The sequence below is a fragment of the Eupeodes corollae genome, chromosome 1 (assembly GCF_945859685.1).
Source record: "Eupeodes corollae chromosome 1, idEupCoro1.1, whole genome shotgun sequence".
In the NCBI taxonomy this organism is placed as follows: Eukaryota; Metazoa; Arthropoda; class Insecta; order Diptera; family Syrphidae; genus Eupeodes; species Eupeodes corollae.
The window spans coordinates 18,174,265-18,191,544 of record NC_079147.1 but is presented as its reverse complement, the minus strand read 5'-3'; the positions used below and the strand labels follow the sequence as shown (position 1 = coordinate 18,191,544).

The following is a 17,280-nucleotide window of genomic DNA, read 5'->3' as shown; positions in this document are numbered from 1 at the left end:
CCAAAAAAATGTTTTAAAAAAAGAAGCAAGTTCCTTTTTAAGAAGGTATTATAGGTTGGGTACATTGTGAATTCCATTAGCATTACACCATATAGAGGACCGACATATCCAGCATCAGTATTTAAGTGACCAACCCAAATACCTACCAACATATGTATACGGATCAAATAACTTCGGCTTGTTAGAAATCCAAACTTAAGTGAGATAGACCTACCTACATTTTGGAAGATTTAAAAGATTGATCAGGCACCAAATTGGAGACAACCAAAAGGTATGTACAGTCGTAAAGTTGTGCACATCCAGCCTACAGCGCCACAAACAATCACACAATTCAACTAACGCAACGCTAAAAAAGTCACCATCTCAGTTGAATTCGAACTTGAAATCCAAGCTTGACCAGCAGCGCTCTTCACAAAAACATAAAAAATGCGTGCGCATCATTTTTTTCTTCAAAGATATTGTATGCTGCTTTGGTCAAAGACTGCATTCTTGAGTTTTTTTTTTTCGTTGTTGTCTTTACTCGATGCTAAGCCTTTCTTTTAGCAGCTAAAGAAATTAAAAATAAAACAAGAACCAAAGTCAAGATATGTGAAGAAAAGTGCAAAAATAAAATGAAAATAAAGAAACAACAAACATGTTTTGACCGCCACCCCATAATAATAATAATCCGAAGACTTGCACCAGAGGAAAACTGAAAAGAATTTGCAACCGCTATATGCCTAACGTGTATTCGAAATCAGTTCAAGAATTGCATTTGAATTGTGCAGACACACTTCATCGTGTTACCGCTCGTACGAGATCACACATATAAAGTTTAGAACTATAAAAAGGGTGAAATCTTAGTTTCAATTTAATCTTAAAATAAATTTCAATTTTAATTTGAACTTTAATTTCAAAAACTAAAGGTTAAGGAGAAGTGCAGTGTAATGACCTTGAAACGTTTGCTTTTTTTCGTCAACGGTTTTTTATTTTAAAGTATTTATAATTTGAATTTGTTGATCTGATTTTGTGACGTCACATATTTTATCCGTTTAAATTATCCAATTCACTCTAAGATTAGAGTGATTATTTTTTAGCTCAGACTCGACGACTCAAACAAACCAACTCAACTCAATTTGAGTATTAAAAATTTAACGAACAATTAACGAAACACGGAAACGGAACAAAATTGGCAAAAATGAACGACAAGCAGAAAAAAAACAGTCTGAATTTGAACGTCGAGGGGAACGGCGCAGTTCCAGGGAATACGCAACAATCACCCGGTGGAGAAGTTGTTGAATCAAAAGAAGAAGAAAACAAGGAAACATATAAATCCATTCCAGAAGATAATCTTGGACCAGAGAATAATAAATCAGGTAAGGAACGAAAACTTCATCTCTTGATATAGTAATCTTCTTTGATATCAAAAAACAAGACTCGGTCAATATCTATAGCATGTGCTCTTTTTCTGAAAATAAGTATCTATAGGTACTCTAATTGATTGAGATTCCTAAACGGAAAGTGTATGATGCAATAGTTTAGTCAAAAGACTAGAAGATTGGGTATGTCTTAAAGAATTTAAGTGTTTAAATGGGTATAATTATCCTTTTGATATATAAATATCTATGTACCTACTTGTAAAATGATACGCCCCAAAAATAGTCGTTCGATAGGTTGATTAAGGTGTGGAAAATATTCTGTATCGACTATCGACCTCTCTCTTGTATGTACCTATCTTATTAAATTTCAGTTAGAAATAAATTTTGCGGATGTGGCTATAAAAAGTGTGTGTAGGTACAATTTAATTCAATTGAAAGATTCAATTTCACTATCAAAAGCTTGTTTGTCACTATTCCAAAGTATCTACCATACAAAAATTAAACTGGTATTTACCACATAAATTATTTCTTGTGGTTATTGTCTGGCTTGTGATAAATAAATTGTTTCAGAATAGATAAATTTTAATGCTATCAAACTTTATCCATAGAGTACTTTTACCTATTCATAAAACTGGAATTCGAGCTACATATTCATTTCGATACGTTGGCTATTATTAGGTTTTTTTTTTGCATTCTTGCTTTTACCTCGAACTGGATAAAGAATTAAGAAAGAATTTGCTTTGTCAGTATGTTTTAATTTTGCATTGCAATTTGTATACCTACCTATATTTTTGCTGTCTGTCCAGTTCCAGTGACAAATTGCTTCTGTCTGTTGTCTACAGTCCATGTCGCATGAATAAGACCATTTTTTTAAATTATATTTTGATACACATTAATAAATGTCTACTTATTTATCGACATTTTCAAGTGAGGGAAAATTTATAAAAAAAGTATTTGTAAAGTCTAGGTAATTTTTTTTTCAAAAAAAAGGGCGCCAAAAAGCAACAGCTGTCGGCTGTCTTAACAAAAATTGAAAAATCATAGCAGCTCTCATTTATCAAGTTTTTTTTTCCTATATTTGGCATTTCTGTGTGTTTTTGTCAATGCATCAAAAAAATCCACCACAACCAAATGTGCGTAGCTAATATACATAATTTTTTTGGAAAAACAGTTCAGTCGAAAATTATATGTTGCCCCCTGCTGCGCGTTTAGGTGCATACAAATATTTATTATAAGAAATATCTAAAAAATAAACATTAAACAATTAATTTTCGAAAAAATGTGTAGCAAAATCAACATTTAAAGCTATTAAATTTAATTTTGTTTTGAGAAGAATAAAAAACAAAAAAAGAGGCTGGGATGCGACCCACACTGATAACTTCCCATCCCGTCTGTCGATTTGTCTTGCTTAAAAGTTTGTAGGGTTTCGTGTTGAGTTAAAAAAGTTGTCAGTTTATTCTTTAAAATTTATAGGAAATAGTTTATTTTGAGAATCTAAAAACAATTGTTTACCAGTTTTAGTAGCATTTTACAATTAATTTGATTGATATCAAGAACCGAACATCAATTCTTACCAAATTTGCGTACTATTTTTTGTAGATTTTATTTTTTTGTGAAAAAACGAACTGTTGGATTAAAAAAAAAAACTACTGAATATCGAAAACAATATTTTCTGTGAAACAAAAAAGTTTGAAGACAATATTTTTTATGTTTGAAAGTAAATTTTTACCAAGTTTTAGTACCGTTTTTTTGTTCGGTTTTTACTTCTTGCAATAAAGCTGTCAATTAGGTTTTTCCCAAAATTTTACTGAATGTTGGCAACAATATTTTTTAAAAGATAAAACCAGTTTAAAGCCAATATCTTAGAGTTTGAAAAGTTATTTGAGTCGAAAATCAATTTTTACGAACTTTGAGTGATGTTTTTTATAGGTTTTTATTTTTTTATAAATAAAAATGTCAATAAGATTTTTTTCAAAAATTTATCAGATGTCAAAAACATTATTCTTCGTTGCACAAAATTGTTTTGGAGATAAAATCATATTTTAGTCGTAAAATTTTCGAGGTGAACATTTTTTTTTTCACTTTTTTTTGTTTATAAAAAAAACCATTCATTGGATTATTTTTAAAAAATATACTTGATAGGAATCACGTTACTATATATTATATAAAATTTAATTCAAGTCTCTAGCGTTTTTGGTTTGTAAGATATTAAGGGTTAACCAAAATGTACAACTTTTTTTAAACTGCTATGGTAAAAAAAAACACCGACGCAATTTTCTTGAGAGCCCTTTCTGCGCCTTTTTGCTTTATTATCTGTATAACAAAATTTAATTGAAGTCGATATATCTTCTGGTTCTTGAGCTATAGAAGACGAAAAAAACGTCGTGAACGTACGGACGTACGAACGTACGTACACACGCAAGCACAGACATCGTTCTAAAACTCTTTTATTTTGACTCTGCAGACCTTGAAACGTTGAGAAATGTCAAAATTTTCGATTTAAAAAAATCGCACCCATTACAATAACTTCCGATGGGAAGTTAATATATTACCCAACAGTAAAAAGGCAAGGGGTTCCGTCTAAAGTCAATAAAATAACAACATTTTTTAAAATAAAACTCGTTCAATGAGCTGAAAGATCATAGTTTGTCATGTTTAGTTACTATGAAGACCAAACAATATCCGATTTTCAAATCTTACATTAGCCATTGCACTTTTAGGATGGCAAAACCTTAAGAGAAATTGGACAATTAGTAAACCGTAGTCATTCGACAGTGCATTTCATTATAAAATGTTACAAGGAAAAAAGACTTTCAATGATGCGGATGAGTGGTGGATTTTTCGACAGGTCAAAGATAACTCAAGAATTAGTGTCCCCAAATTTGTTCAAGAGGCCGAAATTTATCTTTCCAAGCAAGCATGGACGGAAATAATTCTTATAATCTTAAAGAACCATAATTATCATAAATGAGTTGCCTGGAAGAAACTGTTTATTAGCAAACAAACAAAATTAAGAGTTTCATTTGCAAAAAAGAATGTCTACAAATATTTCTATTGTTAAAAAACATCTACTTTTACCGACGAAAGCAAATATATTTTTTTTGGTTTGGGTGGTAAGGTCAATGTTTACCATTAACCCAATGCAGATCTTAAAGAACACAAAATGAAGACAATTGTCACGGGAATTGGAAACCTACATTTCATTGAAGGAATAATGAACCAACACATTTACTTGGACAATCTGAAAATAAATTAACATGCAAGTGCTAACAAACTTGGGATAAGAGATAGTTTTAAATTTTAACGAGAAAATGATTCTTACTACAGAATTTATATACTGCGTTCATGGTTGCTACACAACTGCCCATGATTTATACTCCATCACAATAACCACATATAAATGTGATAAAACATTTGTAGTTACTTGGAAGACTAAAGACTTTCAACCGGAGCGAGTGTTAGCGGGAAATAATTCCAAAATACCACCTTCATAACTTAAGAAGTAACTTAAATCGAAGTTTAAAATGTATCAAAGCAAATAAAGACATACCAACTTAATACTAATTTGGATTTGTTTTGCCATAATAATGTTAATGCTTAATGTGAGGTTTTATTTTTGAAGTGAATTTTAGTGAATTTTTTTGTTTGCCTTGTATTTATTAATTTGGGTTTTATTATAATAACTTATGAATCTTGTAGTTACGTTGAACTAATTGAATTTACGTGCGATAGTTTTGGTGTTTAAAATGTTATTATTTCAAAGTTATCGGATTCTACTGATTAGCCGGGTACTGAAACACTTACTTACCTACTTCAGGTGGCGCTACAGTCCTGTGTGAACTAGGGCCTAACCCAACAAACTTCTCCATCTAGCTCGATTCCTAGCTAGATGTCTCCAGTTTCGCGCTCCAAGTTGAGTGAGGTCACTATCCACTTGTGCGCGCCATCTAATCCGCGGTCTCTCTTTCTCTACTGCGCTGTCATGTGGGTGTGGATTCGAAGACTCCGTGCCGTAGCATTGGTTTCCCTGCGCTCTACTTGACCCAGCCATCTTAGTCGTTGGAATTTTACCCTTCTTTACTTTTCTCTCGAACCGACCCAAGGTGCTTTGATAGCGCATGTTTCTGTACCGTAGATCAGGACGGGGATGATAAGGGTCTTATATAGCAACAATTTGGTCCCTCGAGAGAGGACTTTACCACTCAGTTGCTTTCTAAGCCCAAAGAAACAAAGGTTAGCAAGAGTTATTCTGCGTTTGATCTCAGCGCTGGTGTTGTTTTCTGCGTTTAGAGCGGACCCTAGGCAGACGAAGTTGTTGACTACCTCAAAGTTACGTCTGTCGATGGTGACGTTTTGATCAAGACGATGTTAAAAAAAATCGCATGACAGCGCATCACCTTGTTTAAAGCCTGTTTTGACATCAAATGGTTCTGTTAAGTTGTTTCCAACCTGAAACACTTAATTTAAGAAAAATTCAAAATTTATGTATATATGTATATTTTAAATAGTAACATTGTAGAGCTTGATGAGGTATTGTCCTTTACAAATTTCTTGGATAGCTCAAACTTATTCACGATAGCCTCTAATTTCGACCCTTATCAAACCGTCTTATAAAACTCAAATTTTAATAAGTTAGTGCTTCGCTAATAAAATGTCGTATTTTAAAAACATGACTCAAATTATTCGATCTGGAGTGTTTTATACATTTCAATTATTTTTTTTTATTGTACTGATGACTAAGAAAAAATCTTGGTAGAATTATGTACCTATATAGTATTATATAGGTTGGGTATACCACACTATATTTATGTACTTAGGCACTCATAAAACAGCAACAGAAAACCCCTTTTTGTTATATTACTTGCAGTGATCGATATTCTTTTTCCACAAGTCAATATTTGCTTGGCCTTGATTGCAATTACAATAATGTGCATATATATCGTTGTCATGTATTAAAAGGTTATTTTATATATGAAACTTTTATTTTTCTTCTGCGAATAATGTACAAATACATAATATAAACATAAAAAAGTTAATGTTCGACACCGTGGTTAATAGGTACAAACTTTAAATAGTTAAAATCAGTAGAAACTTTAACTTACTCCAATAAAAACAATTTAAATTTTGTTATTACCTCCAGACAGTTAATATTGTGTCTTTTATTTATTATATTACTTTTCATTGTTCGTATAGAAATAAAAAAGAAATGTTTTATCAAGTGAAACAAACTCAGTAAGTGAGCAAGTAGGTCATTCGTATTTATTGTTTGGTCATCTAAATTAATAACAAAAATGTAAACTGTTAAATCAAATAAGTTTAACCATACTCATTATTTATGTAATTTCGTTGATTTATTTGACTTCCTTTTCTATAATTTTTGAAAAAGTCAATATTTTTGCATTTGTTTGGAGAGTTTTGACTCTACCTTTTCTTTGTTTGGTTTAGAAAAACTACTTCAGGTATTGTGTAGATGATTTGAATCAATATACCCATTATTGTGTTAGGGGCCGATTATAGCAATCAGTAAAATTTGTGTTTTTATTTTTTGAACATGTTACAGATTTATTTCTAGCAAAAGATTGATGCAATAAGATGAATCCTGTATTCAAGTACTTGTTTCAAAAAGGAACAAAGTATTTAAAGTTTTATTTAATTTATAAATCTATTTTAATGTTTTTAATGATAAAATTTAATTTTATTGAAAAGCTGACTTTCCAAATTCCAAAAAAATCAATTTCGTTTTACTGTTGGTGGCCCAATTTTTTTACTGTACCGATCACATCATTACAAATTTGTTTGATGAAAGCAACAGTGAACAATTTGTCTGAGGCGCGAAGCTCGATGTTATGATCGAAAGAAAACAATTTAATGACGTAAATTTACTAATTTCTATAAACGCTCATCAGTAAAACATTTCAGATTCCTCCTGTTTTAAATTTTACTGATACAGTTTAACTTCCCTATAACGAACTTCTTCATAACGAACAACTCTCTATTACGAATTGATAGATCTTCTACAGAATTTCCATAAAACGAATTTTTCTACAAAAAAGCAAATATTGTTGCTGGAAATCCAAATCTCATACGTTTTTGTTTCCACATAACGAATTTTTTCAAATATTTTTCTGTTAAAAAAAGAGCATGGAGAGAAAAAACCTTTTAAGGGGATTTCTCAAGATTTTAAATGCAATCATTCTATGTTCGGGCTCCAGTGAATATAATTGAAAATGTATCGAAGTAGAATTTCTCTTGAGAAAAAGTTGTTGATAATAAAAAAAGTTGAAGAACGGTTGACTAAAAATACAGATATTGCTATTGACGTGTATCGAACCTTTCTGGAAATTAATGTCTTAGTTTATTAGATGAACTTGTTAAAAAAGATAAATGGAGGAATGTTATCCAAACTTATATCACTGACTTTTTTAAATAAAAGTAAAAACAAAAAACGAATTTTCTATACAACGAAATAATTGTATGGTCCCGTGCAAAATCGCTATAGGGAAGTTTGGCTGTAGCTATAACCGGTCCCTTAGTATTAAAAACACTTTAAAATGTGTCATTCTCTTCATCGCCTGAAGTGGCACGTAAGTTTTAATTCTTGGTATAATCTTCTTAATCAGGGCGTTTTTCGCATTAGTTAACATTTATTTCTAAGTCGTTATACCTGCATTCCAAATAAAAATCTTGGGAATTCCCCTTTCTTAGCCAAGGTGGTCAAAAAAAAACCACCGAAATAAACACTTATACCTGCAAACCAAAAATTTCCTATCACCTCTGGGACTATAATTGAAAATGTAAACTCCAACGCCCAATTATATATATGAAGGGTCTGGCATAACACCTCTTTACATAACAAATCTTAAAACCAACTCAGACTACATATTGAAAGTTATGAGGAGGGACGAAAGAAGCCTTCACAAATCCATTATGACAAGGCTTATGAAACAAAAGCCTCCCCTTTTAAGGAATGGAACCAGATAGCTTCTTCAAATGATAGTAATCTATTGCTTTTGGGGTCCAATTTTAATCAATGACAAACCATGTTCAATGATCTGATCGTCAGAACTGATGAATATATCTTCAGTGAACACCTTTCAAGAGCCTGAACAACATTATCAAGAAATGTGTATAGAAACCTCAACCACCAAATAACATCATAGTAACGAGTTTTCTTCTGAGGCTATTGGTTACATGTTTAGAGCCCGAGTCGAAATACTGAATCTTAACTCTATGCCTTTGTAGCACCGGAAAACCAGAAGACATCACACTTCTCTGTATCGTGTCCTCTACTCCAAGAGATTCGATGAGTTTTCTTCCCCCAACTCGGCTCTATAAAACCTTTAATGGAGACTTTGGATGGTCAACTGTATATAGATACTGAAAACATGCTCTAAATTACCGCATAGTTTTCCATAACTCTACAGCTAGCTATTGTCATTGAAGGTCCAAACAAAGTTTCCTAATTACTATTTTTTGTTTCAAATCATGTTTTTTTATTTCAAAATTGTTGACTTCGCCCTTGATGCTTTAACAAACTATTATTGCTTTTTTATATTTTATATAATTAGTTGAACTTATTTATGTTTATTATTTGAATTTTAACTTCTTTACATTTAAATTGTGTTTTTTGTTATAAAACGCCGATCAGGCAGACGGCAGAATTGCCATTCTTTAAAAAAAGCATTTGTTAATAATTTATATCTCAAAATAAAGAAACTATCTATCTATTGATTGATCTATTGACTTCAAATTGACGTTTGAAACAAAAGTTTTCACTCGACAGAAATTAGTTATCGTCGGCAGTGAATTTTGTATGAGAAAAATTAAGAAACAAAATAATATGTCAATAAATAAAAAACAGACTGAGATTTTGACCAATTTTATGAGTTCTCAATTTGATATGTACATTTTATCATGTAAAATAGAATTCATAATATTACCATCATTGCATTCAAGCTATGGAAATCTTTTTCGGTTAAAAAAGATGTGCTCGTTTTCTTTTGGTCTTAAAATAGGAATATCAGTACCATCAACGCAGCTCACTATTCCCGGTAGTTTAAATTTGCTATAATAATACTCGTTGCTGTCTCCAAATTTAGAGCTATCAAATTTTATCCATTGCGGACAAACGTTCGCCGAAAGAACTTGGAAACTGTTTTCTGTTCCATACTTAGCAACACATTTGTTCCAACATTAGTTTGGTAACTCCCACTAGCTAGGAGATTTAATGTTGGATAAAGCTGTAGAACTGGTGGAATTATTTCTCAAATATTTTCTTTTGATTTTAGCAAAGGATAGTTCCTAGCCTTCACTTTCACTCGAAAAAAAAAACTTAAAATTGAAACTAGATTGAAATAATTTCAAAGAAAACTCATTTGACATTTCTTTGACAATAACTTTTTTAAGTCAAAGTCACAATGGAACTCGTCCAAACTACTTGCTGTCAAAAATAATTTGTTTCGAGTTGATCGACGATCGACAATCCTCGATTGCATCAAGTTACGTGCTGGCACCCCTGTATTGAAAGAAGAGCCCAAACATCATCGTCGTAAAGTTTGTCGTCTAACCTTTTTTTTGGGACAACTCAGACTTTTCTGTTACAATCCTCTCTTTAACCACTTTAACCCTTATACTAACGCTTATTAGAATACCGAGCAGTTTCAGAGTAAGATGCCTTCAGTCCAAAATCGTCCGTTAGGTTAGGTTATAGTGTCTGTCCAAGATGGAAACGGACACACTTAGGCCAGTTTAATGACCCATTGTGATACCATATGAATCTTGAGGCTTCCTCCTAAACTCAATGGAACCATTTTGAGTCCCTTACGAAACGTGAGAGGCTGATTATACTGATATGATTTAGATCTTTAAAGAATAATTCTCCTAGGTCCTGTGTTTTTGAGCCAGAGCAGGGCATGTTCATAGAAGATGAAGAACAGTTTCTTCCTCGTCCATACAGCTTCTGCAAAAATCATTTGAGAATACGCCTAGTCTCGTGGCGTGCTTTCCTATTAGACAGCGTCCTATGACACCTATTATCGAGCTTATATGCGATCTGCTTAAAGACCGCAAGCACCTTGAACGTTTTAAATCCAGTGTTTGCCAGATGTTTTTTGTGACTTGACACACGTGATATTGGTCCACGTGGTGCCTGTCCTCCTCATAGCGTCTTGCATTAGCAACAGTTTACAAGTAGCGATTGGCATGCTAGTACGTGCCAAATGTGTTAGGATGGGCTGTACTGTACCGTTCCTGGCGAGTTCATCTGCCTTACAGTTACCTGGAATGTCTCTATGGCCCGGCAAAGAGCAAAGTTGAATGTGCCATCTCCATTAGAGATGATCGACAGTTATAGAGTTTGTAGAGACAGAGTTCAGAGATTTTATAGCGGCCTGGCTGTCAGAGAAAATACGGATATCAGATGTTGATATCACGTTTTCCTTGAGCCAAGACAAGAAATCTTTTATCGCCAAAAGTTCAGCCTGGAACACGCTACAATAATTGGGAGAGAGCGGAATGGGAGACTTAATTTCAGTCATTCACAGTACACACCTCCACCAACCCCTTCTTTTGTTTTTGAACCATCTGTGTAAAAATGGATAGACTCATCCTCCAAGAATGTCCTATCCTCCCAAAAAGATCTGAGGGGTATAGAAATCTGGAAGTTTCTATCGAATTGCAGTTGGGGGATGGTGCAGTCTGTGTGCTTTGGAATTGATTCTAAATGAGTGGCCAATGTTGTCGTTAATCCACTCCGACGAAGCGAATAGCTAAATATGTCAAGATGTGTTAGGTAGAGTAAGGTGACCAGTTCTGCAGATGGGGTCTTGCGAATAGGCACTTATACATAGGCAAGCTGAACGTTGAACTTTATTTAGCTTATCCCTTTTAATACCTTTCTCTAAAGCAGTCCACCATACTGCCACACCGTACATTAAAATCGGTCTGATTACCGATGTGTCTGGGTTGTAAATCTCATTTATTACCAATAGCTTTTTTGCAAGAAAAGAGAGCTACAGTATCCTTTTTGAATCTTTCCTGTACTTAGCGTTTCCAATTAAGTTTTTTTTTTATCTAAGACAAGACCCAGGTATTTAGCCTCGTCTGAAAATTTTAATCGGATTCCTTTAATATTGGGAGGGTTGACAAATGGAATTTTGTATCTCTTTGAAAATAAGACCAAATTGGTTTTGTGTGGGTTAACACCCAGTCCACACCGATCGGCCCAAAGTATAAATCTGTCTAAGTCATTTTGTAAGAGTTCTTTTAGGGTGTTAAGATGCTTTCCTGAAACTATAGCAACGTCATCCGCATAGGCTATCACTCTGAAGCCCTCCGCTTCTAGACTAGTTAGGATTTCATTCACCACTATGTTCCAGAGGAGAGGGGATAGAACACCACCTTGCGGTGTCCCACTGCTAACGAAACGTCTACTAGAAGAGTTGCCCAGTTTTGAGTTAATTATTCTGCTAGTAAGCATTAAATGAATTAACTCCCGAAGCGAACTCTACATTTGGAGTTGTCAGTGCAGATGTGTCCACAATGTTAAAGGCACCTTCGATGTCAAGAAAGAAGTCTTGTATCAATACTTGCCCTTAAATGAATATCAATCAATCTTTCCAAGGTCTTAAGAAGGAATGATGATAGACTTATAGGTCGTTGATCTTTAGGATTGACTTGATAGCATTTACCTGCTTTGGGTATAAAAACCACTTTAACTTCTCTCCATGCCGAGGGAACACTTCAGATATTTATTAAGTAGCCGTACTATGCGAATGTGGAATGCTTGAACTTCTCTTCCTTCTAACCTCTCTTCCTTATGTTCACACTTTGGCATTAAAGGTATTCAATACCCTTTAAGCGTGCCCTAATTCAAAATTAGTTCCAATTTATTTGGTATTTGAACTTTATTTCTCATTTTTTCCATCGAAAGAGACTATGCAAAACATTCAAAAATTGATAAACATAGCCTTTTCGGCAAGCACCAGGCTTTTAATTCACACTCTTAGTTTCTAAATATAATATTTTATCAGTACATTCCTTAACACTGATAAATCTTTTTGTCTACCGATGCCGAAAGGTCTCTTATCGTTCAGACTTTATGATATTGCTAAGAGGTAGGTACTTCAATAAATTAGAACGATCTAATCTAATTCGATTAAATGCTTCTCGAAAGTTAATTCTCTCTCCACAGTATGGACAGATAGTGCGTGTATATACATATATTTCCTTTCAAGTAGATTAGAATTGAAGCACATGAATGAGTTCCTATTTTTATTTTGCTTCTTACTGATAACAATACCACATGATAACATTATGTTTTGAAGAGATGCAAAAATTGTTATCAAACATCTAGGGAAATTTAAAAACCGCCAATATTATATTTTCATCATTCTTATCAATTCTATTTTGTATTTTTTAATTCAGATAAAGCACCACCTCCAATAATAGAAGTAAAGATGGTTCAAGGAAACGATGGTGCTGATGAGCAAATGCTCGGAAAGAAGGAGGAAGTTAAATTCATCAAAGGCGACCATCAAAATGGTGACGCTAAAATCGACATTGGAGCCGTTGGCAAGGTAAGAAAAATCAAATGAGAAATCCATATGAATATCTCATGAGTTTTTATTTGTATCTTTATTTAGACTTTCACTGGCATGAGCAAAGATGAATTAATGAAATACGCAAATGATCCTTTCTGGGTGCGTATTCGTTGGATTTTCTTCATTCTGTTCTGGCTAACATGGGTTGGCATGTTGGTTTTGTCGATCTTGATAATTGTCAATGCACCAAAATGCTCCGCCCCAACACCATTGAAATGGTATCAACGAGGACCATTCGCTTACTACAGGACCGTAGATGAAGTTACACCAGCAGATGTGGCAGTGGCTAAGAAGATCTATGCAACCGGAGTCATTTACAAACTTCCCGCCGAAGAAACTTATTCTGTAAAAGATCCCCAAGTCGAGGAGAAAATCAAGAAACTAGTTGAAACCTACAAGGGTTCTGAGATGAAGGTGATTTTGGACATCACACCAAATTACGTGAAAAACTCCTCGCATTTGTTCATAGACGCCGTGAATGATGAAACTAAACGATCGGCATTTGTTTGGGTGCAAAATGCAGAGAAACCAAACAACTGGGTGTCGATTGTGAATGGATCGGCATGGGATGAAATAAAAGTTGGAAATGTCGTCTTCCAAGTGTTGAGTCAATTTGGCGAGGGACTTTATGATCTCCGTATGAATGACACTTTGGTTAAGAAGGAGCTCGATTCAACTCTGAGGCACTTGGTGAGCTTAGGAGTTCATGGATTCCGCTTGACTAACTCGAAATACTTCCTGATAAATCCCATTATGGAAGATGAGGAGGCCTCTGGCAAGACTGAGTACGACCTTAAACAATATGGATTCTGGACACATTCGAAAACCACATTCCAAGAGGGTCTCGGTGAATTGCTCTACGAATTCATGGTTGCTGTTAAGAATTCCAGCGATGAAGCATTCCTCTCGGTCAGTGAAGACACCATTAATCCTGAAGTCTATCGAACAAAAACTGGAGAGTTTGGTATTGATTTGCCCATCTACGGACGCTTCCCCAACGTCCTAGGCACACTTAAAGCTAAAGATCTTTATGCCGATTTGGATAATGTGGTAAAGACTGTTGGAAATTCAACTTGGTTGCAATGGAACTACAACACTCCAGAAACAATGGACCCATCTGCATATTCTCTATTCATGAGCATGCTTCCTGGAGTTCCAATTATTTCAGATAATTCTGCAGCATTGAATCTCTCAGCCAGTGTATTGGAACATATCAACAAAATACGTGAATCTCCTTCGTACATGCACGGAGACTTTGATGTTTACCTTTCTGGTGATGTTATTGCTTATGCACGGTAAGTTTAACATTTTCCTCAAATAATTAATGTTGATTAAATTTAACTAAAAACTATATTCTTATGTAAAATGTAAATAATTTATTCACTAATCCATCCATAATAATGAATGTATATACATATATTTGTATTCACTCACTAATCGCATTGTGCACGTAATTTGGGATTCAATATCTAACCGTTAGGCAAAGGTAATTAAGCATTTAATAAATTCGCTAACATATTTTATCATTTGCTTGTAATTTTTTGGTGGAATGTTTAAACAATTTTATTAACTTTTTTGGCTTTTTTCTCAAACTTAGAATCAAGTCTGGAAATCCTGGATACTTTGTGGCCTTTAATCCAAGTGAAGAAACAGCCACCGCTCACTTTACAAACGTTGGCTTACCAGACAAGATGACAATGGATATCTTTAGTGATAATTTCAATGCCACTGGAGTTGAATTAAAGTAAGGACGAAATTTTAATAATTTGTTAAATTAAACTCAAATTAATTCCTTACTTTTTTGTTAATATTTTCAGAGGAAAAATATTAACCGATTCCATGGTGCTGTCGCCTCGATCAACAGCTATATACACATATGTTCCAGTTAAATAAATACATCGTAATAAGCTATAAAGTTAATCTAAGTATTAAGTAATCAAAAGTTAAAATATAAAATGAATTCCGTTGAATTCAGTTTTCAGCTTGCATTTTAAATGTGCATTTCAAATGATATATTATATTGTAATGTTTAAATTGAAAAAATATTAAATGAAGTATACAACAAAAAGAACTAATTGTTGTTAGCATTATAACAATGAAGACTTGATTTTTTGGGCTTTCTTTACTTACTTATTAAAGGTGGCGCTACAGTACTGTGTGAACTAGGGCCTCATCTAGCATGCCATTTGGATGCAGTTTTTCTCTACTGCGCTGTCCTGAGGGCGTGGATTCGAAGATTTTCCGGCCCAGAGTATTGATTTCCATGCGCTCCACCTGACCCATCCATCTCAGTCGGTGGACTTTTATCCTTTTGGCTAAGTCGCTGTAAATCCTGTACAGCTTGTCGTTTCATCTTCTCCTCCAATCACTTTCTAGACAGTAGACCACGCGTTTCTCTTGAAACGACCCAAGATGATTTCATTCGCTTCTGTCATAGTACATGCTTCTGCTCTGTACAGCAGGGCGGGGATTATGAAGGTCTTATATAGCTACAGTTTAGTCGCTGATAGACGAAGTCCTTAACTATCGAGAAGTTACGTTTGTGGATTGTGACGGTTCTGACCATAATTCGGTGTTTTAGGTTCATTCTTGATGACAGCAAAGTTTTGTCCTCATTAACCGCTAAACCCTGTTTTGCGGCTTCTGCCTCATACCCCTATTATGGTTGGCGAACTTTACAATTCGAGTTCGAAATTCAGTTCTTTCATACAAAAAAAAATAACGCATAAATAAACGTCAACTCATGCCATTTGAAAAAGACTGTTGTGTTCATTAATTGATTGATTTGTTTTTTGGAGAAAACAAAAATTACAGAAAAAAGTAAGAATGCTTCGACTGCGGAAGAATATTAGAGACAACTCTAACAACTCCAGGTTACCAGGAGTAATAGAATGTGTTGACGGAACCCATATAGGAATCGTTGCTCCGATTGAGTTGCGTCATCAGTAACTTTGCAGAAAAGGATATTACAGTTTAAACACAATGATAGTAAGTTTTTTTCCCCCAGAGTAGCTTTTGGTTTTTAAGGCGTGTGACCATAAAATGTGTATTCGTTATGTTGACTTAAGATATCCTGGATCAACCCATGATTTCTTTATATGGAACTCCAGAAATCTTAATAAAGTTCTTGAAACGTGGTATTAAAGAGGAGGACGTTCAATGTTCCTTCTAATCAACGGTAACAAAAATTTCTCACACTCACACGTTTATTCATTCGACTCACCAATGGTAATAGGGGTATCAATACTCACAAAATCCTCATTGACAACACGCTGAGTTTTTCCGATAATGTCAATGTCATCAGCATATGCTAGTAGTTGTTGTCATGAAAGCTCTTCACTATTCTTTCAAGGACGATTGTTAAAGAAATCACATTAGAGTGCATCACCTTTTTCGATTAGACTGTTACCAACGTTTATAGAGCAGCGCGAATTCTCAATTGTCATCCTGCACAAACGGACGAGTTCGGCAGGGATGCCAAAACTAGACGTGGCTCTATACAGTTCACCCCAGTAGATGCTGTTGCTGTCGTATGCAGCCTTAAAATCAAAGAAGAGATTAGTGTCTATTTGATGTCCTTATGTTTTTTTTCCACGATTCCTGCTGTTCCTATCATCGGACATGCTTTCTTCCAACCATACCTTACAGATAAGTTGGTTCATGCTCGTAACAAAATTATCTCCTGCTGCTTTGAGAAACTAGGCCTTAAGCCACCGCTCCAAGCCTTTGTTAGACTTCAATTTAGATATGCAAATCTTAACTCTTAACACTGGATTGTTGACTTTCGTCGTCTATGTTGAATGGATCATCCTGCCTGGAAGTGGCATTCGGTTCTTGCAAGTCGTTATGCACTCTGCAGAAGTGGTTTTTTCATATCCTCAGCCATTGAGAAATATATTTATATGTAGATATATTTCTCTATGTCCTCAGCATTGAATGCGGTTCTATTATGATGTTACAACTTTCGTCTTTGCAGCCTTCGGTTCAAGGTTTATGTACTAGTGAACTTCATTCCTGCTTTTGAACCTCTCAACAGCTTCGACCGCACGCTTCTTCTTTTTCCTTCTGAGAAATCGGTGTTCCTCTCCTTCTTCTGTTCAAGAGCCGCATTTGCTTGTCGACATTCCTTATCAAACCAGGGGTTCCTTGTTGGTGGCTGCTTGAAACCCAGCACGTCAAATGCGGCTTCTCTGATTGCATCTTGGCAATGTTGCCACTAGTTCTCAATACATTGTTTTGGTGTCAGAGAACTTCGAGACGGGTTACTTGTGACTCGTTCGGAAAAGGATCTAGCGATCTCTTGTAGGTATATTTCTCTATGG

The 17,280-nt window shown here is 34.5% G+C and overlaps 1 protein-coding gene across 2 annotated transcripts; it reads left to right on the top strand.

The window, feature by feature from the left end:
- Window positions 1–949: 949 nt before the first annotated feature.
- Window positions 950–15,029, top strand: LOC129942689 (uncharacterized). Of its 2 annotated transcripts, none has more exons than XM_056051735.1 (5): window positions 950–1,355; window positions 12,783–12,934; window positions 13,001–14,253; window positions 14,556–14,702; window positions 14,776–15,029. In XM_056051735.1, the coding sequence occupies exons 1-5, from the start codon at window positions 1,178–1,180 to the stop codon at window positions 14,849–14,851; spliced, it is 1,806 nt and encodes a 601-aa protein (XP_055907710.1). In that variant the 5' UTR covers window positions 950–1,177; the 3' UTR covers window positions 14,852–15,029. The 2 variants fall into 2 exon arrangements, with proteins under 2 accessions (XP_055907710.1, XP_055907711.1); XM_056051736.1 differs by lacking the exon at window positions 950–1,355 and adding an exon at window positions 6,484–6,590.
- Window positions 15,030–17,280: the final 2,251 nt, after the last annotated feature.

Excerpts from the sequence above, each read along its gene's own strand:
- LOC129942689 (XM_056051735.1), top strand. The coding sequence starts at position 1,178 with ATGAACGACAAGCAGAAAAAAAACAGTCTGAATTTGAACGTCGAGGGG. Across the intron at positions 12,935-13,000 it reads ACATTGGAGCCGTTGGCAAG|ACTTTCACTGGCATGAGCAA; the intron begins GTAAGAAAAATC and ends ATCTTTATTTAG. Across the intron at positions 14,254-14,555 it reads GATGTTATTGCTTATGCACG|AATCAAGTCTGGAAATCCTG; the intron begins GTAAGTTTAACA and ends TCTCAAACTTAG.